Source organism: Balaenoptera ricei, chromosome 10 (genome assembly GCF_028023285.1).
Source record: "Balaenoptera ricei isolate mBalRic1 chromosome 10, mBalRic1.hap2, whole genome shotgun sequence".
Taxonomy (NCBI): domain Eukaryota; kingdom Metazoa; phylum Chordata; class Mammalia; order Artiodactyla; family Balaenopteridae; genus Balaenoptera; species Balaenoptera ricei.
Genome location: NC_082648.1, coordinates 6,544,542 through 6,567,193, shown reverse-complemented (window position 1 = coordinate 6,567,193; position 22,652 = coordinate 6,544,542). Strand labels below are relative to the sequence as shown.

The following is a 22,652-nucleotide window of genomic DNA, read 5'->3' as shown; positions in this document are numbered from 1 at the left end:
GTTATGGGAAAAAAGACTAGAAGGACATAAGCTAATATATAACATGATTATCCATTTAGTTATTCACTTAAATAATTGAGCACTTTATGTATGACAGTCATCTACGCCTTGCAGAGTTAACCAAACTCACAACTATATCGCCAATGATAAACTAACTGCAACTTATGATTGAAAAGTAAGGGGAATTCCCAGGGGGTCCAGTGGTTAGGACTCCAGGCTTTCACTGCTGAGGGCACAGGTTCGATCCCTGGTCAGGGAACTGAGATTCCCGCAAGCCACGTGGCCAAAAAAAGAAAAAAAAAAAGTAAGAATTGCAGCAGCTGTAAACCATGACCAACTCAGAACACTAATTATGCAATGATAGACTGGGTAAAGTGTCCTTCCAAGAAACAGTAGGGATCCCAACTCTTCGCACATGCGCTACTGCAGTAGGAAGGTTGCCAAGCACATCAGCCAGACTTCTTGATGGAACACTGAATGTGGGTCTGTAGTAAAACCAGGGAACATGCTAATTTTAGTTTAGGAATAACAAATGTTGTTGGCCCTTTTAATTCAGTAAGCAACCCTTGGCCGTGCATCATCAGTTCACGGCCCATCAGGAGATCCCCTGTAGTTCAGTCAAGCCCCGGGACCATACTTTAAATCACAGCTTGACAAGACATTTTCCCAGTATACCTAGATGGATTTATAACTTGGTCGATGCCCATTATGTAAGGAGTATCTACATGTATCCTGTAACTGCTATGCAACTGTATATGCCGTCAGCAACCCCAGTTTGTAGCCGTGAATAATTTATATTCTCTTTTTTTTTTTTTAAGGGAACTCCTTTATTTATTTATTTATTTGTTTATTTTTGGCTGTGTTGGGTCTTCGTTTCTGTGCGAGGGCTTTCTCTAGTTGCGGCGAGCGGGGGCCACTCTTCATCGCGGTGCGCGGGCCTCTCACCATCGCGGCCTCTCTTGCTGCGGAGCACAGGCTCCAGACGCGCAGGCTCAGTAGTTGTGGCTCACGGGCCCAGTTGCTCCGCGGCATGTGGGATCTTCCCAGACCAGGGCTCGAACCCGTGTCCCCTGCACTGGCAGGCAGACTCCCAACCACTGCGCCACCAGGGAAGCCCTATATTTATCCTCTTAACAATCTGACTGAGGGACTTCCCCAGTGGTCCAGTGGTTAGGACTCCACGCTGTCCCTGCAGGGGGCGTGGGTTCGATCCTTGGTCAGGGAACTAAGATCCCACATGCCAGGCAGCCCAAAAAAAAAAAAAAAAAAAAGTAAAGAAAAAGAAAAAATAATCTGACTGATAATACTCTGCTAGTGATGAAATTATTATAGATCATAAAGGTGTAAAATGGTGTTTCTGGGCATAGTTGGGCACCCTGAATCCCTTGTATCATTTCAGAAAAATGCAAGAGAAAATTCCTAGCAATATTTAATAAGCCATAAATGAAACCTAGTCTTCAGACCCAGTTTGTATTGCCTCAATATGAAATATCTTCAGTTTTAAATTTGTATTTACAAAGAGACTTCTTTTGATAATTGGGGATGCTGTTATTGTCTTTGTAGACATCCGTACAATGCATGTTTCTTCCTCTCTGGGCTGAGTTTCATGCCAGATCAACTTCCAAAACAAACCTGGGAGGACCCCAGACACGAGTAACCCTCTTCTGCTCTTCCTCCCCCTCCAGGTTACCCCTTGGCTTTGTTTTATCGGCATTACCTTTTCTACAAGGACAGCTACCTCATCCATCTCTTCCACACCTTTACAGGCCTCTCAATTGCTTATTATAACTTTGGTGAGTGAACTGAGCACTGTGATTACGGGGAACCTGGGAAGGAACAGACCTGAACAAAATTTCCTGGAGAGAATTTGATGGAGAGGGGAGTTGTGATGCTCTGGTAGCAGAGGGTTTGTATGGGCAGGGACACAGCTTAACTTCTCCCTTCACAGGCATTCCTCTCCCCGGTAAAAGCATGTTGAGAATGGTTACCCTTACCAGACGCCATCAACAGAGAAGCACCAGTTTGTCTCTGCTGTGGCCGGAACTGGCCGACAGACCCAAGCGGTCCCCCAGGAGCATCCCTTACGCCCAAAGTTCAGAAATACAGGAGCTCCCTGGCAGTCCTTTATATTTATACAGTTAATTTCCTTCCCTTCTTCCAAAACATGAGGCTATTAAAAAAGAAGAAAAATCCTAATACCAAAGTTTTTTATATATATATATATATATTCTCTTTGTGTTTAGAAGTCTCAGGAAGGGTGGGAATGCAGGAAAAAAACAGGCAAAAATTTGCTCTCTCCTCCGCATCCAGGAAACCAGCTCTACCACTCCCTGCTATGCATCGTGCTTCAGTTCCTCATCCTCCGGCTGATGGGCCGCACCATCACTGCCGTCCTCACTACCTTTTGCTTCCAGATGGTAAACGTCTTTCCCTGGGCAGCTCAGGTCACAGCTGACAGCAGTTGGGCGCGGGGAGGATGGGGACTGCGGTGTAGAAGAAGCCGTGGACCGGGAGATCGGGTTTCTAATCCTTTCTCCCCACGACACTTGGCAGTGTGGCTCTGGGTCACTTTCCAGAAGCCCCAGGTGTTTCATCTGCAGGCTGCAGTGACGATGCTTCACCCGCCTCCAGGACGGGGTGCCGGCGGTCCTTTGCATAGGACTGTGCCATTGGGGTGCTTTGAGTCTGACCAGATTAGCCCAGCCGTCCATGAGGGGAGTCACTTAAAGGCAAGGCAGAAAATCCACGTAGAATGAGCCACAGAGTGTAAGCATTGAGGACGTCTCTTCCCCTTAACAGGTTCAGTTTCTAGACCAGGAGAAAGGAAAAGTGAAAAGAATACATTGGATTTCAGAGCAGGGAGAAAATAAATCATAGCAACAGTAGAATAAATATTTGCCCCTCTCCTAGGCCTATCTTCTTGCCGGATACTATTACACAGCCACTGGCAACTACGATATCAAGTGGACGATGCCACATTGTGTCCTGACCTTGAAGCTGATCGGTGAGTGGTGGGGCCCTGCCTTCCCCTCTGACACCCAGGCTCCTCTCATCCGACCGTAAGCTTACCCCGGGCCCTGCCCCGTGCGCTCCTGGCCACGTCCTGTGTCCCCTCCCTCCTCTCCACCCACACCTTCTCTCTCTGCTCAGGTCTCGCCATCGACTACTATGACGGAGGGAAAGATCAAGTAAGTACCCCTCCCTCCGCAGAGACGTGAAGGAGTTTAACCAGAGGGAAGGAGGACGGCTGTTGTTATCCCCACGCCCTCATGCCCGCCCGTGTGATCGCCATTTCGGGCCGCACTGATCAAGGACCGACAAGTCTGATTGCCCGGGTCCAGGTCTTCTTCAGAGTCCAGAGATCAGGGCCAGCAAGGCACTGGGGATAGCAGCGGCAGCCGGCCTAGGCTGAGCTGTGCCTGCACATGCCCATTACCCGCTGAAGCACCGGCTCTTCTCCGTACTGTCATCCCCTCAAAGAGGCTCTATGTGAAGAACCTGGATCAGTGGGGACAAGGGTGGGGAGCCCTCAGACTGGCTCTTGGGGTCCTGAACCATTCGTTCTCTTCTCGCCATAGAAATCCCTGTCCTCTGAGCAACAGAAATACGCCATACGCCATGTCCCTTCCCTGCTGGAGGTTGCTGGCTTCTCCTACTTCTATGGGGCCTTCTTGGTGGGCCCCCAGTTCTCAGTGAACCACTACATGAAGCTGGTGCAGGGACAGCTGACTGACCTACCAGGCAAGATACCAAACAGGTAACGGCCCCCTTCAGTCAGGACGTCTGCGTAGGCCTCTCGCCCGACACAAAGCCACTTCTCAAGTGACTTCCTGAAGGCTGGCCGGCTGCATTCTCTGGCCTGGCCCTGGCTCATGGCCTGTGATGGGCGCTCCGTGCCTGCTCGCTGCAGGAAGGGGGCCCTTTTCAGCTTGGGTCACTTCCCGCCATCCCTCCCGACCCTGTAGTACAAACATTAAAAATTCACTTTTATGCCATAGGATTTTGCCTGAACCAGTCATGTCCCTGCCTTTAAAACTCACTTTCCCAGTTTAAAAAATACTGTTAAATATATCAAAATCTATATATATAAAAATATATCTTACAGTAGAAGATTGATAAGTTACCAGGAAAATCCCTTTGCTGAGAACTTGTCCAGCCTGCATTTGAGCATCGATCCAGCCAGGAGAGGAGGGAGCAGATCCAAAACCGGTCCTTCCCCGTCTCTGCATCGGGCTTTCAGTCCCGATGTAGCCCGAGCACATGGGGGAGTCCTCGAGGTCCACGGGACCCCTGAGGGCGAGCACCCCAGATTCCCCGGCCCGCCCCCCGTTGCCCCACCCCCACCCCAGAACTCGCAGCGTCTGCACGCTCCATCCTCACGTCCAGCCCTAAGGCTGCGCTCACTCTGGGAAGCTGCTCCCTCGTGAAGGTCGGAGGGCGAAGGGAGGGGCCTCCGCCCGCGGTGACCCTGCTTGTTCCTTTCCAGCACCGTACCTGCTCTCAGGCGCCTGAGTCTGGGCCTTATCTACCTAGTGGGCTACACCCTGCTCAGCCAGTACATCACAGAAGACTATCTCCTCACTGACGACTACGAAGTGAGTGCTTCCCGAACAGCAGCAGTGCGACTGCGCCAGAGATAGACAGTGGCCAGGCCAGGAGCCCGTAGATAGCCGAGAAGTGGGTAACACCACCTACAGACGCGTGTTGGTTTTGCTCTAGATCTGAGAGTTGGTGTCAATGCCAGCCGGGCCGGGACCCGTTCATCAGCCAGCACTGAACGACCTTCGCGGGCACAGGGCTGTGCCAGGTGCACTTCAGCACCCCTGACCTTCCCCCAGCGGCTCGAGCTCGCCCTCTTACAGCCAGGCGGCTCGAGCCCCCTCCGGCCCAGGCAGACCAGGGCTCTAGGAGCTCAGGACCCGGGGAGGGGGAGTGCTGGCTCGGGCTCCGTCCCAGCTCTGGGGAGGTTGGTCTCCTTCAGCTGACGTCGAACGTGGATGTAAAAGTCCCCCAGCACTAGTGTCCCAGGTGCCCGGCTCTTTAGGAGAGGAGTTGAGGACAGCACTGTTTGAGGGCCTCTGCGAGGGCGCTCCCTGCTGGGCCCCCTTGGCCTGTTGCAAAGCAGTTAGGCAGACCATCGGGGGGCACGGAGTAGTAGTCAGCCAGACGTGTGAGGGCGGGGAGCACGGGGGGCCCTTCCTGGCCTGGCGGTGTCCCTAATGCCCATGCCTTCTCTCCTGTCAAGAACCACAGCTTCTGGTTCCGCTGCCTGTACATGCTGGTCTGGGGCAAGGTTGTGCTGTACAAATACGTCGCCTGTTGGCTGGTCACGGTAAGGAGAGAGGGCCCGGGGCCGCGGCGAGACGAGCTGCAGGCTGGGTAGGGCGCAGAGCGGCGGGGTCGCTTACGCCGTGGCTCCCTCAGGAAGGCGTGTGCATCCTGACGGGGCTGGGCTTCCACGGCCTTGACGAGCTCGGGAGGGCCAAGTGGGACACCTGCGCCAACATGAAGGTGTGGCTCTTTGAGACAGACCCCCGCTTCACGGGCACCATCGCCTCTTTCAACATCAACACCAACGCCTGGGTGGCCCGGTAAGCGCCCAGCCGGGGAGGTCGCACGTCACTTCCTCCAGCTTTGCCCGCTTCGGGGGGCCCCGCCCGTCAGCCACTCTCACACCCCAGCCACACCCACTTTTGTCCCCAACCCAACCCCCCCAAACCGTCCCTGTCATTTTTTTTTTGTTTTTTTTTGTTTTTGGCTGCATCGGGTCTTCGTTGCTGCGCGCAGGCTTTCTCCACTTGCAGCGAGCGGGGGCTACTCTTCGTTGCGGTGCACGGGCTTCTCATTGCAGTGGCTTCTCTTGTTGCGGAGCACGGGCTCTAGGTGCGCGGGCTTCAGTAGTTGTGGTGCACGGGCTCAGTAGTTGTGGCTCGCAGGCTCTAGAGCGCAGGCGCAGTAGTTGTGGCGCACGGGCTTAGTTGCTCCGCGGCATGTGGGATCTTCCCGGACCAGGGCTCGAACCCGTGTCCCCTGTGTTGGTAGGCGGATTCTCAACCACTGCGCCACCAGGGAAGTCCCATCCCTGTCATTTTTGAAAGACAGAAACAAGGCATACATGGCCTTGAGTGCTGGGTTTTCACCCCACTTCTGCTGCTGGCCTTACGTTCACAAACACTTCCTCAGTCCCACGACTGGGGGGACTGTCGGCAGCGTGGGTGCAGGGCCGGCCCCGCTCACCGCTGCAGCCTCAGCACCAGGCGCCTGGCAGGCCCTCCGCCATTACCCGTTGTACCAGGCGGGGCCCCAGCTGAGCCTTACGTCTCTTTTCTGTCTAAACCACGACTCGTCAGCTTCACTGCCTTTCATTTTAAAGTGATCGGAGGGGCTTCCCTGGTGGCGCAGTGGTTAAGAATCCGCCTGCCAATGCAGGGGACACGGGTTCCAGCCCTGGTCCAGGAAGATCCCACATGCCGTGGAGCAACTAAGCCCGCGCGCCACAACTACTGAGCCTGCACTCTAGAGCCTGTGAGCCACAACTACTGAAGCCCATGCACCTAGAGCCCGTGCACCGCAACGTAGAGTAGCCCCCGCTCACCGCAACTAGAGAAAGCCCACGTGCAGCAACGAAGACCCAGTGCAGCCATAAATAAATAAATAAAGTGATCGGAGGGCACTGCCTCCCCTCCCCCAGGGGGCCCGGTGGGAGCAGCCGCCACCCCTGCACCCCTAAGGACTCCAAGAACCCAGAGGCAGGATGGATCTGAGTCTCATCCTTTCTCACCCTTCTCTCTAGTTACTTCTTCAAACGACTCAAGTTCCTTGGAAATAAACAACTATCCCAGGGCCTCTCATTGCTATTCTTGTCCCTCTGGCACGGCCTCCACTCAGGGTACCTGGTCTGCTTTCAGATGGAATTCCTCATTGTTATTGTGGAAAGACAGGTAAGCCTTAAGGGTGGTGGATGAAAGGGGCCTGAGAAGGGGTAAGACGCTGAGCCCTCTCCCCTTCCTCCACAGGCTGCCAGCCTGATTCAAGACAGCCCAGCCCTGAGCAGCCTGGCCTCCATCAGGGTCCTGCAGCCCCTCTACTATCTGGTGCAGCAGACCATCCACTGGCTCTTCATGGGTTACTCGATGACTGCCTTCTGCCTCTTCACGTGGGACAAATGGCTGAAGGTACACAAGGGCCTGCCTGCCAGGAGGGGAGGGAGCCACTGAAAGCTCAGGCAGTGGGGCTGAATCCAGGCCCTCTGTCTACCGCGGTGGCCTGTATCCCTCCACAGGTGTATAAATCCGTCTATTTCCTTGGCCATGTCTTCTTCCTGAGTCTACTATTCATATTGCCTTATGTTCGCAAAGCAATGGTGCCGAGGAAAGAGAAGTTAAAGAAAATGGAATAATCTATTTCCCTGGTAAGATCCCTCCAGCTGAGCTGAAACTACCAGGTTACAGAAGAGAGCAACAGACCGGGGTGGGGGGTAGTACTGGAGATGCGGGGGGAACCTCGCGGGGCCTGGCTTCCGGGAACCACAGCATGGGGCACTGACTGCCGGGAGGCGCGCCCGGAGGGAGCTGGAAGGGCTGCAGACCAGGGACGAGGAGGGCGAGGCCGACCTGCTTGCCCGCCTTCTCCCCTTGCAGGTGGCCCAGAGCAGGACTGGTGCAGAAACGACTCGCCTCCCTTCCCACAGCACTCCTTCGTCCCAGAGCACAGAGAACCAGAAGCCAGGGTGCGGGAAGACGGGGCTCCCCCAGCTGTGCCTCTGCTGCCGGCCACGTCTCCATCTGGGGCCAAAGGGGAGACTCTCGTGGGAGGAGTAGAGGGGTCCATTGTCTCCCCTCTGGGCTCCCCCATGCACGTTGCCTTATCTCTCCCCCTCTAGCCAGGAATCTGTTGTGGTTTTCTTCCGCCAATTTACTATGATTGTATATGTGCCGCTACCTCCGCCCCCCCCCCCCATGGGGGGAGGGGAGGGGCACGGCCCCGCCTGCTCCACTTTTCTACCTAGGACTGTACCAGATAAAGTCACCTCAGTGTGTTGTTTTTCACTGCTAGCGCTCCTGGATGCTTTCTTTCAGACACAGCCCTCCACACCTGCCATGGCTGAAATAATCAGGGCTCCCTCCTTTAGGGCACAAAGCCCACCTGCGAAGCCCAGGGCCAAACTGCAAACACTGTAACCTCATGTGTCTTCCTGAGGTCTGAGGGGTTACGCCAGGTCACACCATCAGAGGCTGCTGAGCTTAGGAATCCCCAAAGGACAACCAGGTTTGCAAGAACAATGTTTATAAGATAAACAAATAGCAGGTGTATAGCCTGGACCCGTGCAAACCCCGGTCTCGGTGCAGGAAGGGGGTCGTGCAGCAGTCAGCTGAGCACCGGGGCGGGGAAGCAATGTCCACAGTCTCTGTGTCAGGGCAGGGCGCTTCTGTCAAATGACCCCCCAGGCTTCTTCAAAGGCTGTGGTGAGCTTTGCACAGGTGAGGGCAGCAGAGAGGGGGTAGTTGCTGATGGACACCATCTTCTCTGTGTACTCCACGTCCACCTGGGGAGAGGGCAGTCAGTCAGCCGACTCTGTCACTCCGTCACACGTTCAGCCCTTGTCTAGGGCAGGAAAACTACCATTTCCCAGTGCTGTTTAATACCAGTGTGGGCAAAGGACGGAGACGGCCCTGGCTTTGACCATGACACATATGCCAGCATTCCTCAAAGGATGCGCCCTGGGGGCAGGAAATGGAAGCTTCATCTGTCCCCAACTTATAAGGACAAGGATCGTCAAAACGCTAAGTGCTCCTGGGATTCTGTCCTGAGCTTCAGCTCCGGGAAGAATCTAAGAGCTGAGCCCAGGCCTTACCCTGCCGTGGGCGAAGGCCCCCACCACAAAGACAACAGGGTCGCTGCTGGGCACCAGCTCCCGCACATCGCCGATGACCGGGACAGAAAAAGAAGTGCCGATTTTCATACACCCAACTGGGAAGTGACGTGACACTGGATTCTTAATCACCTAAAGAAAAACAGAGAAATCAGCCCCAAACACATTCCAAGAGCACTACCTCCAACCAGTAGCTGTCAACACCTCACCTTCAAGAGCTTCTGGGGGCCATCAGCTGCTCGAACGCTGAGTTTGTGTAAAAGCTGAACTAGGGCAGAAAAAAGAGTTCAGAGCTAGCCAGAGAGCCTGCCTTTTATGCCCAGTAATTTAACCAGGAAAAACCTTAGGTGAGCTGAGCTCCACGTGCCCTGCGTGTCTACACAACTGAAATGTCATGCACAAGCAGCTGTCAAGCACATCACTGGTTGTGTGGTGACAGGCCCCCTCCCTGCTCCTCAGCCAGGAACCCACGCACGCTGTACCCACTGTGCGTGGGAAGAAAGCGCAGACCCCCTGTTCTGGAATCAGCCACATGTGCCCCTCCCCCACTTAAAAATTCCACACTTAATATATCCCTTTGCCTCTTCCTTCATCACTACTGCCAAGTTTAAGTCCTAAGGCTTCTCTCTCACCCATGAGGCCACAAAAGCGGTCAAAGGTTCTGGGAATTCGAGTCTGGGGGTTCACTTCAATCAGCACATTCTTCTGCGTGTGGATATAAACCTGTAGCAAGCCAGCCCGGTTCAGGGGACTGTCCATCAGCATCAGTAAACTCTGAGGGAGGCAAAGACCAAGGCACGGTTAAGACAAGAGAAGTCGCACGCAGCTGCCTTACCTTCCGTACAGAGGCACGGGGGCCTGAGCTCTGTCCCTGGAGTTACCTGGTGAGCTATGTCTGGTCTCACTTCCCCAGGGTCCCGTCCGTTCTTCAGCAACAGGGACTTATGCTTGTCACAGTTGAGCAGCTCATACGTCTTCCCCACCTGAAGAACAGGGAACAAGATCAAGAGCAACATAAGCTGCTTTCACCTGGAACAGCGGTTCTCAAAGGCGGTCCCTAAACCAGCAACATCTAGAAACTTGTTACACAGTCACATTCTCAGGTCCACCCCAGATCTACTAAATCAGACACACGGTGTGCGGCCCCAAAAGCCCTCCAGGGGATTACTGTGTGGCCACGTCCTCCCCTTCCAACCCCCATCCCATTACTGGTCTTGGAGGGAAAAGGGAGGAAGAGTGCAGCCTGTGATTCCACACGATCTAAACTGGATTGAATTTTTTTTAATTTATTTGTTTATTTTTGGCTGTGCTGGGTCTTCGTTGCTGTGCGCAGGTGTTCTCTAGTTGCGGCGAGCGGGGGCTGCTCTTCATTGCGGTGTGCCAGCTTCTCATTGCAGTGGTTTCTCTTGTTGCGGAGCACGGGCTCTAGGCGCGTGGGCTTCAGTAGTTGTGGCTCGCGGGCTCTAGAGCACAGGCTCAGTAGTCATGGCGCATGGGCTTAGTTGCTCCGTGGCACATGGGATCTTCCCGGACCAGGGCTCGAACCCGTGTCCCCTGCATTGGCAGGTGGATTCTCAACCACTGCGCCACCAGGGAAGTCCCTAAACTGGATTTAATTTTAAAACCTATGGGTATTAGGCAAAACCAGTGAGGGATTCTGGAACCAGGCAGAAGTGAGGTTAATGAGCAAGATTGAATGCTTGTTTATCACAAAAGCATTATGTATACACTGGGCAAAACATACACAGTCACTACCCTCAGTTTGCTTATAACAAACATGCACAAAGAGCTGCAAATCTGAGCAGGAAGAAATGTGAAAATTCTAATGAGGCAAGAGGTAGTTTAATCAAGGAACACTCTCATAAGTAAAACAAAGAAGGATGGTTCCAGTTTTAAAGCATGTGAGCAACCGCTAAAAGAAACAATTGCAAATCAGAACCCTGAGGAGCATTATAGGGTGGTCAATAAAAAGTTTAAAAACATGGGCTTCCCTGGTGGCGCAGTGGTTGAGAATCTGCCTGCCAATGCAGGGGACACGGGTTCGAGCCCTGGTCTGGGAAGGTCCCACATGCCGCGGAGCAACTAGGCCCGTGAGCCACAGCTACTGAGCCTGCGCGTCTGGAGCCTGTGCTCCGCAACAAGAGAGGCCGCGATAGTGAGAGGCCCGCGCATCGCGATGAAGAGTGGCCCCCGCTCGCCGCAACTGGAGAAAGCCCTCGCACAGAAACGAAGACCCGACACAGCCATAAAATAAATAAGTAAATAAATAAGCAAATATGGGGAAAAAATAAAATAAATTAAAAAATAAAAATAAAAACACACCAGTAAGTACAAACACAGGTTTTGAAAAGGCCAAGTTTTTATGTATCAACACAACATTTGTATGTCCGGCAACATCTTGAGATATGACTCCAAAAAGTTTGGGGGAAGAGGCATATAGATTTTGAAATTAACTGAGTACCTGAAATAACAAGAATGTCACAGAGAGTAAAACAAAGGACCAAGAACTAAGTCCATGGGACACTCTTAGTTATAGAAGAAAAAGAACCTCCTGAATAGAAGAATCTAGTTTTGACCCATTAGTAAGTTATAACCAGGGTTTCGTTCTCTTAATGGAACAGAATAGAAAACATCAGAGTACTTCAAATGTAGTCATGGTAAGTAAAGGCTTATGAAACTTTCGGCTTCATATAGTTGAGTGTGCATACTGGCTCACGATGTAATTTTTTTTATTGTGGGCTGTGGTTAATAAGCTTGAAAACCACTAACTAGAATAATCAGGGAATGAATACCATGTGTATTCTGTAATAGGCACTAGAGATACAAGAATTTTTAAAACCTTATTCTCTGTCCTCATTATAGCCTTCTAGTGGAAGAGACAAACTAAACAAGCACATGAGTATTTAATTCGAATTGTGATAAACATTACGAAGGAAAACTAAACGGTTCACTAAACGATTATGAGGACCTGATTTATACGAGGAAGGGAGTCATTTCTATGGGAAAGTAACATTTAACCTAATAACTGAAGAATGAGTAGCCTAATAGACTCAATAATTGTTAAATGAATAAACATTAAGTAAGAATTAATAAAGCAAAGAGTTGAGTAAAGGGTGCTTGCAGTTAAACAATATTATCTGCAGTGACCTTAAGGTATAAGAGAACGTAGTGCTTTCAAAGAGCTTAAAGAAGGCCAGTGAGGCTGGAGTACAAAGAATAAATGGAGGGACTTCCCTGGTGGTGCAGTGGATGAGACCCTGTGCTCCCAACACAGGGGGCCCAGGTTCGATCCCTGGTCAGGGAACTAGATCCCACATGCATGCCGCAACTAAGAGTTTGCATGCCACAACTAAGGAGCCACTGAGCCACAACTAAGGAGCCCTGGAGCCGCAACTAAGGAGCCTGCCTGCCCCAACTAAGACCCAGCACAACCAAATTAATTAATTAATTAATTTTTTTAAAGGGGGGGATATACGTATACACATAGCTGATTCACTTCATTGTACAGCAGAAACTAACATAACATTGTAAAGCAATTACACTCTAATAAAAAATAAACAATTTTTAAAAATTGAAAAAGAATAAATGGAGAGTGCAGGCCCAGGTGAGGCTTGCAGAAGCAAGAGGTATCAGCACAAGGAAGGCAAAAGCTAACAGTATGGAAGATTTCAACCAGCTATGGAGTCCATCACCCTTGGAGTACCATTAATGACAACTGGCCTAATTTATTCCAGAGCATGCTCTAGGAACTTTAATTTGCCCACAACATTTTCAACTTCCTAATAAGTAACCTGAATCAAGAATAATAATAACAACTATTTCCAAGTGACAGAAATTATTCTAAACCCTTTCCACATATTAACTCCTTTAATCCTTCCAACAACCCAGTAAAATAGGTACTACTGTCATCCCCACAGATATGAAGAAATGAAGTGGTTACGTGACACTCAGAATTAATAGCCTGGGAAGACAGCGGCAATGAAGTGAGAGATGAATATATGAACCTATAATTAGGTTAGAAATATCAATTATAGAAGAAAATGAAAGGAAACCTGATTAGATGGTCATTAAAAAAAAAAAAAGTTTTCTAAACTACAAGCTTAATAAAGTGCCATAGTGGTTGAGGAAGAAAAGATGGAAATGAATTGCACTCAGATTACTATGGCAATGTACTACTTTTAAAGCACTTTCATTACAGTTCCCCTGCAAAGTATTAACCCCCGCTTTACAAACTTGTTTTCTCAAAATCACACACTTGAAATAAGTGTAAGAACCAAGATTAAAATCCGGGTCTGGCTTCTAAACCAGTGCTATTTCTTCTGGCCCTACTCACTGAACAAGTTGTTCTAAACAGTATGAGAAACAATATCAGAAAGAATGAGAACACTGCACAAATTTTTAAGACAGGGAACTGCCGGATTTGTTCGGGAGAAGAGCCAAATGATAAGTAAAAATAAAGATGTGAAAGTATTAATGATAATCTGGTCCAGGCAGTGTTTTGAAATGTACAGTAATAGAAAGGAGAGTGACAGACACCTTTCAACGTATTAAAACATTAAGTCCTTAACAAATAAAAGGGTGGGAAGACTGAGCTACAGTAACTACCTTTCCCCTCTGCCTAGTAAGCTTGTCTTGGGATGAAGCGGGACGACGCGATGGACGAAACCCCTTCCCCTTAGACGACTTTGGGGTTGGGGATGGGGTTAGGGTTACCACAGAATCCTAGTAAATCAATCGGAAGCAAGCATGTGACGGCTGCAATGGGATTCAAGGGCAAAGAAAACGAGCACTGCCGACCCATGTTAAAGGAAGAGACAGTCGACTAGGCCACTCTTTCTCCAAAAGCATGTTTCACCTGTCTCCGCTTTCTCCATCCACTTTGAGCCCATCACCCTCACCCAACCCGGTCCCATCCTATCGATCTACGCTCTTCACCCCCTAGTCCGCAACTACCTTGACTGTCTCCAGACTGGCCCCTTCCAGCACCACAATGAGCCTACGGCCTCCGATCTTGCTTCCCGCCCCGAGTCGGGGCCGCTTGGGCGTCACAGCCTCCCAGTCCTCTTCCTGCTCCGCGGCGCGCCGCTCACGAGGTTGGAATCCACCACCGGGCGCTGCCATCTTGCAACCGGACCGGAAATTGTGTAACGTCCTTAAACTACAGCCTCGCGCTCGGCCCAATTGCAAGCTTCCTTCCGTCTGCCATTTTGAAAGTGGGCGCTCGGAAATGGCGACGGCTGGCTGCAGGTGCTCCCGAAGCCGCTCTGGGAGGGCAGGGTTCCAGAAAGGGGAGGGAACTTCCAGAGGCGTACTTCCTGTGCCTCAAGCTCGGGTCCGCCGCAGGCTGGGGGGAGAGTTTAGAAGGGAGCGCACTTCCGGTGCCCTTTCTCCCGCGAGCACCTGGGGCCCGGACCCTCGTGCGGAGGGTGCGATCCGTAAACTGGAGAGCGGTAGAGGCGGGCCGGCACCCCCTTCGGACCACTGGTGCCGCCGGCCTCAGGACCGAACATGGCCCAGAACTTGAAGGACTTAGCGGGACGGCTGCCCTCCGGGCCCCGGGGCATGGGCACGGCGCTGAAGCTGCTGCTGGGGGCCGGCGCCGTGGCCTACGGCGTCCGCGAGTCGGTGTTCACCGGTGAGCAACCTCCGCCTGCCCTCCGGACTCCTCCCGACCCTTCCCGGACCCCTGCCCAGCCCCGCCAGGTCCCCGCGCACACCCAGCCCCTCACCCCGCCCCACCAGAGGCTGGCACGGACTCCGAGCCCGGCCTGGGCTGACCCCTACCCCTCTCCCTGCAGTGGAAGGAGGGCAGAGAGCCATTTTCTTTAATCGGATCGGAGGCGTGCAGCAGGACACCATTCTGGCCGAGGGCCTTCACTTCAGGTAATGGCTGGCAGAGCGGACTGACCCTGACCCTTCAGCCTTGAACGCCGACCCACCTATGGCTGTGGGAGGACTTTCAGCGGGATTCCAAGCCGCTCTTTACCCTCCCCACCCTATCTCCCAGAACAGTGCGTGCCGGCCAAATCTTCAGGAGCACATGCTGTTTGTTGTTCTCCGGAGGGAGAAGACAATTTCTTTTTGACCGTGGTCATTAAGAGGAGGAGCAGGCCACGAAACATGTGGTGAAGGAAAACCGGACAAAACTAGGGAAACTGTAGTCTTTTAATCCCTGTCCCTGTTCTCTCCCCTCCAGGATCCCCTGGTTCCAGTACCCCATCATCTATGACATTCGCGCCAGACCCCGAAAAATTTCCTCCCCCACAGGCTCCAAAGGTAGGTCTGGGCACTGGGGCGTCACTGGCGGTAAACAAGGGAGCCTGGCCAGAGACTAGGCAAGATGGGAGTGTCAGATCTCTTGGGCCTTGGTTTCCACCTCTGCAAACAAGCTAAAATAAAGGTACCTGCTTCTGGAGTTCAAGCAGTACCTTCTGGACACGCTGTGCGTTTGCACATTTTTCAACTGTTCCTCCTCCCCCCAATGTAAACTCGGTGAGAGCATTGTTTGTCCTTTGTCTTAGTCACTGCCTAGATCAAAACCTTGTTTTAAAACCTTTCTTTCTTTTAATTCTTTGACTCATTAATCTACTGGTACGCTCTGTCCTGGGGAAACTTGGCCGCACTCTTCACTGGTGCACCTGTTTCCTCCTAGACTATTCACAGAAGCTGTGCCTTTGAGATTCCCCAGACCAACCCTTACACACATACACACACACACACACACACACACACACACACAGGTACCCAATGAGGCAGGTAGCTCACCTGTAACGTACTGTTTTGCACGATTTTTAGTGCAGGTTGCTTAACATTCCCGAAACCCTAGGCCCTAAGAAATCAAGGATTCACAAAACACCACCTTTGTTCTCAAGTCCTTACCATCTAGTTCAGGATTATGATACAGTGTAACAGAGCCTAAAGTAGAGGAGCAAAAAGAAAGGTCAGCTTTACTGGAGGAGGGTTGTGGGTAGAGAAGACTTGACAGTGGACAAGGACGCATTTGGTCTGTGCTGAGTCACTCCTCCCCGCGGGGCAGTTCCGGACCGCAGGGCATTGCCCTGGGTATAGAGAGAAGCCAGAGGAGAAAATGCTTGGGGAGGGAGGCTTTGCTAAGAAGCCAGGTGAGGCCCCCGTGGCCTTGCCCAGCCACTGCTGACCTCACTCTTAGACCTGCAGATGGTGAACATCTCCCTGCGGGTGCTGTCCAGACCCAACGCCCTGGAGCTTCCCAGCATGTACCAGCGCCTGGGGCTGGACTACGAGGAGCGAGTGTTGCCGTCCATCGTCAACGAGGTGCTCAAGAGCGTGGTGGCCAAGTTCAACGCCTCGCAGCTCATCACCCAGCGGGCCCAGGTCTGACTCCGGCTCCCATCACCATCTGCATAGCGTCAGCATTTCTCTCCTAGGCCCAGCGCACTGGGTGTTAGGAAAGGGTAGTGACCCGAGGTCCGTTGCCACCAAAAAGCTGTGTAGATGGCCACCGTGGGAAACAAGGAGAGCCAAGATTGGAGCTCGATAACAGTTAGTGTCGGGCGGCGTGGGAGAAAAGTGGTCGAGGCGTGCGTGTGGGGTTGGTACAGCGTGGAGGACTCAGTGTGACCCAAGTCCTTCCCAGCTCAGCTGGCCTAGTAAGGAACTAAGAAAGAGTTAGCGCACTTTCTGCGGTTTTCCGGAGATCTAGGATTCTGATGATCACAGCAGCACGCCTTCCTTTCAGTTCTCCAGTCCCCTCAATGCCCCTCTGCCCTCCCCTCCTCCCCCCGGCCCGCAGGTGTCCTTGTTGATCCGACGGGAGCTGACAGAGAGGGCCAAGGACTTCAGCCTCATACTGGACGATGTAGCCATCACTGAGCTGAGCTTTAGCCGAGAATACACGGCTGCTGTAGAAGCTAAACAAGTGGGTGAGTCGCAAGAGGAGTCAGGCAAGGGTTTCTGAGGAAGCAGGAGGAGGGATGGGGTTCCTGACACCTTGCATCTGCGACCCCGATTCTCTCCCACCACAGCCCAGCAGGAGGCCCAGCGGGCCCAGTTCTTGGTGGAAAAAGCGAAGCAGGAACAGCGGCAGAAGATCGTGCAGGCCGAGGGTGAGGCTGAGGCCGCCAAGATGATATCCTTCTGCTGCAGAGCTCTCAGCCCAGCCCCTGGAACACTCTGCTTCCCATCCGGCCCTGTGGGCTGGCTGATGAGACTAAGGCGAATGCGAACCGTGCTCTTTGACCCCTGGGGGTTGGGGTGCCGGGTGGGATCTGAAGTCTTAGTGGGGCACCTGAGGCCTGGCTCCTCACTGTAAGGCAGATCAATAGCACTGCTGGCCTTGCCTCCATCTGTGCTGCTGCCTCCTGTTCCCAGCAGCTGCCTGCGGGGAGGCCTACAGGTGGGGGCAAAGTAGGGCTGGGCACGAGCCACCTGAGCGCAACCTTGGATCTGACAGCCCAGAGGATGGCTGAGTGAGCGGAGTCATAAGGGTGCAGCCCCAGCTGAGATCTGGCCTTGTGTGAACCCTTAACCCCACCCTGCTCACCTGGGAGAAGCTCTGGGCAAGAACCCAGGCTACATCAAGCTGCGCAAGATTCGGGCAGCCCAGAACATCTCCAAGACGGTGAGTGTGAGCTCAAGGCCGCCTTGAGGGGGGGAAAGTGTTTCTACACGTTGAAATGAGGGAATTAGGATCTTGCTTGTTCGGATTTCTATTCAAACTGGCTTCTCTGACACTCCTTCTCCCATCAAAAATGATGTTCCCTGGGTGCCCCTGACATTTTGTTCATGCCTCTTGTGGACCTAACACATCACAGTTGCTCGCTGCTCTGGATCCTTGTGTGAGCGCAGAAACCGTAGCTCTCACATCGCCACATCCCTGTTCGTAACCCACACGTGTTCCACCAGTGGTTACTGAATTGCAAGGGTAGGAATCAAGGTCTTTTTTGCTTGGTACAAACAGTCATCTTACTTTCTGCCCTGTAGATCGCCACATCACAGAATCGTATCTATCTCACTGCTGACAACCTCGTGCTGAACCTACAGGATGAAAGTTTCACCCGGTGAGAGACATGGCCTTCAGGTGGGGTGTTGACACAGAACAAGGGCTGGAGTCTGGCCGCTTGGGCTCTGGCGCCTGTTACCAGCTTACTCGTGTGACCCTTGAAAACACCATGTCTCTGAACCAGTTAGAAAAGTGGGTGGTTGACAATTCCTAACTTGAATCTCACGGGATTGATTTTATGCGATCCAATGGGATTATTCATGTAAAAAGCACTTTAATTGTAAAGTTTTAAGTGAGAAGTGGTAAAAGATGATATTGGCTGTTTTTCCTTGGGAGCTGCTCTGGGGCACGGAAGGATGCTAGGAAAGCAGGGGTGAGAAATGGCAGTGGCCAGGGAGCAAGTCTTCTTTCCAGAGCCTGAGATTCCTGGCTTCCAACATGCTTGTCTTTTTCTCTTGGGAGCGAAGGAGGGTTTAGAGTTGAGTGGGGCATGAAACTGTCGAATCACGTGTACCTTTCTCTTGTCGGTCTGTGTTCCCTGTTCATCTGGTGACCTGGCGTCCAAAGGGGAAGGTAAGTTGATGGTGCATCCTTGTTTCTATGGGGTCCTGCCTTTTCCCCACTTCACCTTTCTCACCTCCCCACCCACACATTCAGGGAGGAGGGTAGTTGAGGAGGGAGTGGCCCGAGGTCCTCTGCCTCTCACAGGTACGTCCCCTAATAATGTCACCGTCTGTCTCACTTCCACAGTGACAGCCTCATCAAGGGTAAGAAATGAACCGCTGAACAAGAACTCCACCCCCAGGGAGGAAGTGGATCTTTTTCTTCCCCGGTTTTTGAGGAGCCAACTTGGGGCCCTACCCAGCCCCCACTGTCCTGCGATGGTCCCTCTGCATCTGTCCTCCCAGCCCTTCTCGGATGAAGACTGACCATTTTCAGGGGAGTGACATTCCTCCCGGTGTCGGCCAGGGGTGTTGGGACAGTGTGTGATTTCCTGCAGGGTTGATTCCTCCCTCGTGGTCAGAAGCAACAACCACCACCCCAGAGATTCTCAATAAATGTTTATTACTTAAGCTGAAGTCAAAGCCTCTGGTGTCTGAACTGGGCTGGGGAGGCACGCATGCGCACGCTCACACCGCGCACCCCTGGGTCCTTCCTCGTCTCTTCCAGCAGGGGGCGCGAGGACACCGGCCAGGGCAGGTAGGCAGAGCCGGGGCCTGCTGCTCTCACCCTGGAAGCCGGCAGAGCCGGATCCAGAACAGGACCCAGGGTGGGAACTGCGAGTCCTGGAGTCTGAGGCCAGCTGCACTCCCCACCCCACCCTCCTAAACCGCATCACCCCTTTGTTTACCAACATCTCCTTTTTCAAAGGCTGGAGCAGCTGTGGCTTTGCTGAGCTAGACCAAAAATCTGATGACCCCAACAGGAGCTGCTTCCTTGGTAACAGGGCTCCATGCAGCTGTGGGGAGACCACTTGTGCTCATCAGGGGGTTTACGTGTTCAGACGGCTGGCGGGCCCTGTTGCCTGCTGCAGGCTACCCACACTTCCGTCTCTCAATCAGGGCTCGACCTCTGGAGGTGGGCTCTTCACTCCCACAGCCCTGGGCCCCCAACAGGACAGGCGCCTCCTCCCTCCCCGGCGCCGCCCTCGCTGAGGGTTGGGCGGCCACGAAACGAAGCCGCTGGCTGTGCCCACGTGCCACCCCAGCCGTGCCCACGTGCCACCCCAGCCGTGCCGGGGCGAAAGTGTAGGCGGGAATCCTGGAATTCTTAGTGGCGGGGTTAGAGGGCACAGGGCCTGGGTTCACCTTCAGCTGCTTTGGTTTTTGAAGAAAGTAGATTAACTGTCCCCTGCTCTGCAGGTTGACTGTCATGAAAGGGACGGGGAGACAAAGCAGATGTGGCCGCCCCAGCCCTGAGGAACTGGAAGCCCGAGGTGAGAGGTGAATGAGCAGAACGAGGCCGCCCAAGTCCCATCCACGTTTTATTTCCTTCGCATTCCCGAGGCAGGAAGAGGATGGAGGTGCCCAGAGAACCAGCGTGTTTCCAAGTCCCGCTGTGTCTCCGAGGCAGCCATTTTGTCTCCTCCCATTGTTTCCCTTTCCTAGTGACTTACCACCCCCCCATCCCCAGGGGTAAAGGTCAGAGGTTGCTGGTCTGGAGGCCTCCGTGGTCTTCAGGGCTCCCTGAAGGTCGATGGCGAGGGCACCGGCCGGGGGCCATCTTTACCAGACAGTGTTAGGAGCTTCACCATTAGACCACCCAACACTGTGCTGGAAGATGGACCCAGAGCCGGCCACAGGCGTCCGGGCTGAAGCTGGCCAGTCGCTCCAAGGGCCCTGGCCGCAGGCCAGCTGAGGTCTATTGAAAGTCTGCGAGCCAATCCCAAGCTCAGGGTCAAGCTGTGGGTTCTGGATCCTCCAGATGACAAATCACACTGGGTTGGGGGAGGGGCTGGGGCCATTGTGTCCCTTCCGTGGGCAACCAGCCAACAGCCAACCGAGAGCCACCTCTTTCTCAGCACCCTCTGCTCAAGAAGAAGGGGCCTTCAAGGCTGTGGGGAGGTTCGGGAGTGGGCGTCGCAGCCAGCTGGGCGCTGGGGGCCTGGGGCGGTGGACGTCGCTGGCACAGGGGCAGGGGCCTCCATCATTACCCGGCAGTATTAGAGACTCTCAACCAGCACCCAAACACTGCTGGGTAAGACGGGGGCCCCCACCCCACCGCCCGGCCGGGCCGGCAGTCCTCGCCCAGGCGCCCGGTGGAGCTGCGGAGCCCTGGCTCCCCTCCCCCACCGCCCGTGTCCCCAGGGACACTTCCGGGTGAGCCCGGCAGCCGCCACCAGGCCCACCCCGGGTTGCCGATCCACTGAGGCCGGGTCAAGGCTTCGGAAGCCCCCCGCCCATCTCTTCCCCGCCCTGAGCCCCCTCCCCGCCCCCCGCAGCCTGTCCCTGCCCCCCAGGCACCAGCTCACCGCCCTCAGCACCTCCCGACCCCGGCAGTCCCTCGCTCCGCCCCAGGACCCTTCTCCCGCCGGCCTTTACCTGTCACCAGGCCGCCTGCCCCCCAGGGAGCGAGGGCCACGGAGAGGAGGAGGAATTGAGGCTCAGGATTCAAGGCCTAGAAGCCGCCCTGGCCTCCACTCTTCCTCCTTCCTTCTCTCCTGCCGGGCAGCGCAGGCTCCTACCTGGGCCCCGCCCGCCGCCCCTGCGCACAGGTGTGTCCTCCAGCCATAGGCTGCACCCCCCGCTGCCTTAACCCCTTCCCTCCCAGCGCCAGCCGCAGGCGCCTCCTCTGAGGCCTGGTCACCCCAGCAGGCCCCGACCCTCGGCCGTGGTCTCTCCTCTCGTACGTACCTGCCTCCTCTGCCCCGGGGCCCAGACCAGGCAGCCTGTTGTCGGAGGGACAGAGGGACGGGTTGTCTTCGCCCCCTTCGCCTTCCTCCTTGGCCTCGCCCCACGGCCACTCCCACCCCCAGCTAGCCCCTTCCCCCAGGCCCCTGCCAGAGAACCTGAGGGCAGAGAGGGCTCAGCTCAGCAGGGATTGGGTTGTGCCCCTGCCCGGTGCCCACCTGTGCTGGACATCCCGGCCTGTGGAGGGCAGGCGGCTCCCCCCGGGGCGCCTCCCTGTCCTCACCCTTAGTATTGGGGTGCCCGCCCCTGCCAAGAGTCCCAAGCTGGCCAGGAGCGTCGGCACTGACCCGGCCGATTCAAGTTCTGAGCTGCTCTCCTGCAGCCCTGGCTCTGCTCTCCAGAGGGACCGGGCACCCCGCCGGGCAGAGCTGCCCCTGGACCCACCTCACAGCCCTGGAGAGTCCAAGTCCCAGCCGCGGGGCAGTCAGCCCGAGGGCGGTGAGAGGGGATGGGACCCGCCTTTCTTTTGTGTGGCTCAAGCTGGGATAGCAAGGGCGTTGCTGGGAGAGGGGCCCTGAGGCCCACAGGTGATTCTCCACCCACGCACCCCCTGGAGGGCCATAGCTCGTGGGAGCTGAGCTGTGCCGCCCAATCCCAGCTCTGCCCTCTCGCTCCCTACCCGCCCCCCCACCTTTGTTGGCGTCCTTCTTAATTCTTGTCTGTATTTATTCTATGTCTGTGGACTGTTTCTGGGACTGCCTGCCCACCAGGACAGGAATTGTCGGGTTCACCATCATGCCCCAGCACTGCTCCAGTGCCTGGGACACAGGGACGCTCAATAAACAAAGTGTACGCTGAGTGAATGACCACCCAGCCTCAGCCGGCCCAGCAGCAGGAAGCCGGGCCTTCCCAAGTCAGACTCTCTCGGGCTCAACTCCCTAGGAGACTAGCGTTATCAAGCAACATGAAGCCTTAACGCAAAGAAGGAGTCATCGCTGTTGTCCACTCTGGACCCAGGGGAAGGAAGAGCGAACAAAAATAAAACTGAAACTCTGACCAACAGCCTAAGGGCTCTTAGTAGCCCCAGAAAGGGAGGAGCGTGGCGCCCCTTTGCACACCAGGTGCCCGGGGGAGGGAGGTTGGCCCTGGGCCTGTGTTAACTGGCCGTTTGTTATCGATCTTCTTAGCTCCCGGATGTAGAAGTCAGGCTGGAGAATGTGGTTGTGTCCCCCTCGGGGTGACCCTGGCTGCGTCTCCAGGAATGCAGGCTCTGGGGCCAGAAGGCCTGAGTTAAAATAAAAGCTTAGGTTCGCTGCTCAGTAGTTCTGTGGCCTTGAGCAAGTTATTTAATCTCTCTGTGTCTCAGTTTCTCCCACTGTAAAATAGGAATGATACAGGTACCTCGGTTCAATGACCACTTTTAGTCTTTTCAACAGCGCCTGACACATGG

General features: G+C 54.2%; 3 protein-coding genes, 1 long non-coding RNA gene and 1 other non-coding gene across 7 annotated transcripts in view; 4 read left to right on the top strand and 1 right to left on the bottom strand.

The window, feature by feature from the left end:
• Positions 1-8,048, top strand: part of LPCAT3 (lysophosphatidylcholine acyltransferase 3) — a 37,998-nt gene extending 29,950 nt beyond the window's left edge. Inside the window, exons 2-13 of the mRNA XM_059935250.1 lie at positions 1,686-1,793; positions 2,311-2,417; positions 2,911-3,004; positions 3,151-3,188; positions 3,579-3,757; positions 4,487-4,595; positions 5,246-5,332; positions 5,425-5,591; positions 6,794-6,941; positions 7,017-7,175; positions 7,283-7,411; positions 7,641-8,048. Of these exons, the coding sequence (XP_059791233.1) occupies positions 1,686-1,793; positions 2,311-2,417; positions 2,911-3,004; positions 3,151-3,188; positions 3,579-3,757; positions 4,487-4,595; positions 5,246-5,332; positions 5,425-5,591; positions 6,794-6,941; positions 7,017-7,175; positions 7,283-7,399 (1,313 nt within the window). The 3' untranslated portion in view covers positions 7,400-7,411; positions 7,641-8,048. The remainder of the gene's footprint in view (positions 1-1,685; positions 1,794-2,310; positions 2,418-2,910; positions 3,005-3,150; positions 3,189-3,578; positions 3,758-4,486; positions 4,596-5,245; positions 5,333-5,424; positions 5,592-6,793; positions 6,942-7,016; positions 7,176-7,282; positions 7,412-7,640) is intronic.
• A 221-nt stretch (positions 8,049-8,269) lies between these two features.
• Positions 8,270-14,070, bottom strand: EMG1 (EMG1 N1-specific pseudouridine methyltransferase). The gene is made up of 6 exons (XM_059935254.1): positions 13,826-14,070; positions 9,754-9,855; positions 9,505-9,646; positions 9,082-9,140; positions 8,855-9,004; positions 8,270-8,545 (listed from the first exon to the last, which is right to left on the bottom strand). Exons 1-6 carry the CDS (start codon positions 13,991-13,993, stop codon positions 8,432-8,434), a joined length of 735 nt encoding a protein of 244 aa, XP_059791237.1. The 5' UTR covers positions 13,994-14,070; the 3' UTR covers positions 8,270-8,431.
• A 143-nt stretch (positions 14,071-14,213) lies between these two features.
• Positions 14,214-18,931, top strand: PHB2 (prohibitin 2). 3 transcript variants are annotated; one of them, XM_059935251.1, is made up of 9 exons: positions 14,217-14,507; positions 14,671-14,755; positions 15,069-15,148; positions 16,041-16,225; positions 16,590-16,773; positions 16,876-16,979; positions 17,394-17,471; positions 17,834-18,425; positions 18,603-18,931. In XM_059935251.1, the coding sequence occupies exons 1-8, from the start codon at positions 14,381-14,383 to the stop codon at positions 17,912-17,914; spliced, it is 924 nt and encodes a 307-aa protein (XP_059791234.1). In that variant the 5' UTR covers positions 14,217-14,380; the 3' UTR covers positions 17,915-18,425; positions 18,603-18,931. The 3 variants fall into 3 exon arrangements, with proteins under 3 accessions (XP_059791235.1, XP_059791234.1, XP_059791236.1); XM_059935253.1 differs by having other exon boundaries at positions 14,222-14,507; positions 16,644-16,773; XM_059935252.1 differs by lacking the exons at positions 17,834-18,425; positions 18,603-18,931 and adding an exon at positions 17,715-17,780 and having other exon boundaries at positions 14,214-14,507.
• LOC132373865 (small nucleolar RNA U89) lies at positions 17,048-17,302 on the top strand. Its single transcript, XR_009505522.1, has one exon. It is a non-coding gene; the product is annotated as a small nucleolar RNA U89 (small nucleolar RNA).
• A 1,847-nt stretch (positions 18,932-20,778) lies between the features above and the next one.
• On the top strand, positions 20,779-22,524 carry LOC132372375 (uncharacterized). The gene is made up of 2 exons (XR_009505180.1): positions 20,779-21,197; positions 21,973-22,524. It is a non-coding gene; the product is annotated as an uncharacterized LOC132372375 (long non-coding RNA).
• Positions 22,525-22,652: the final 128 nt, after the last annotated feature.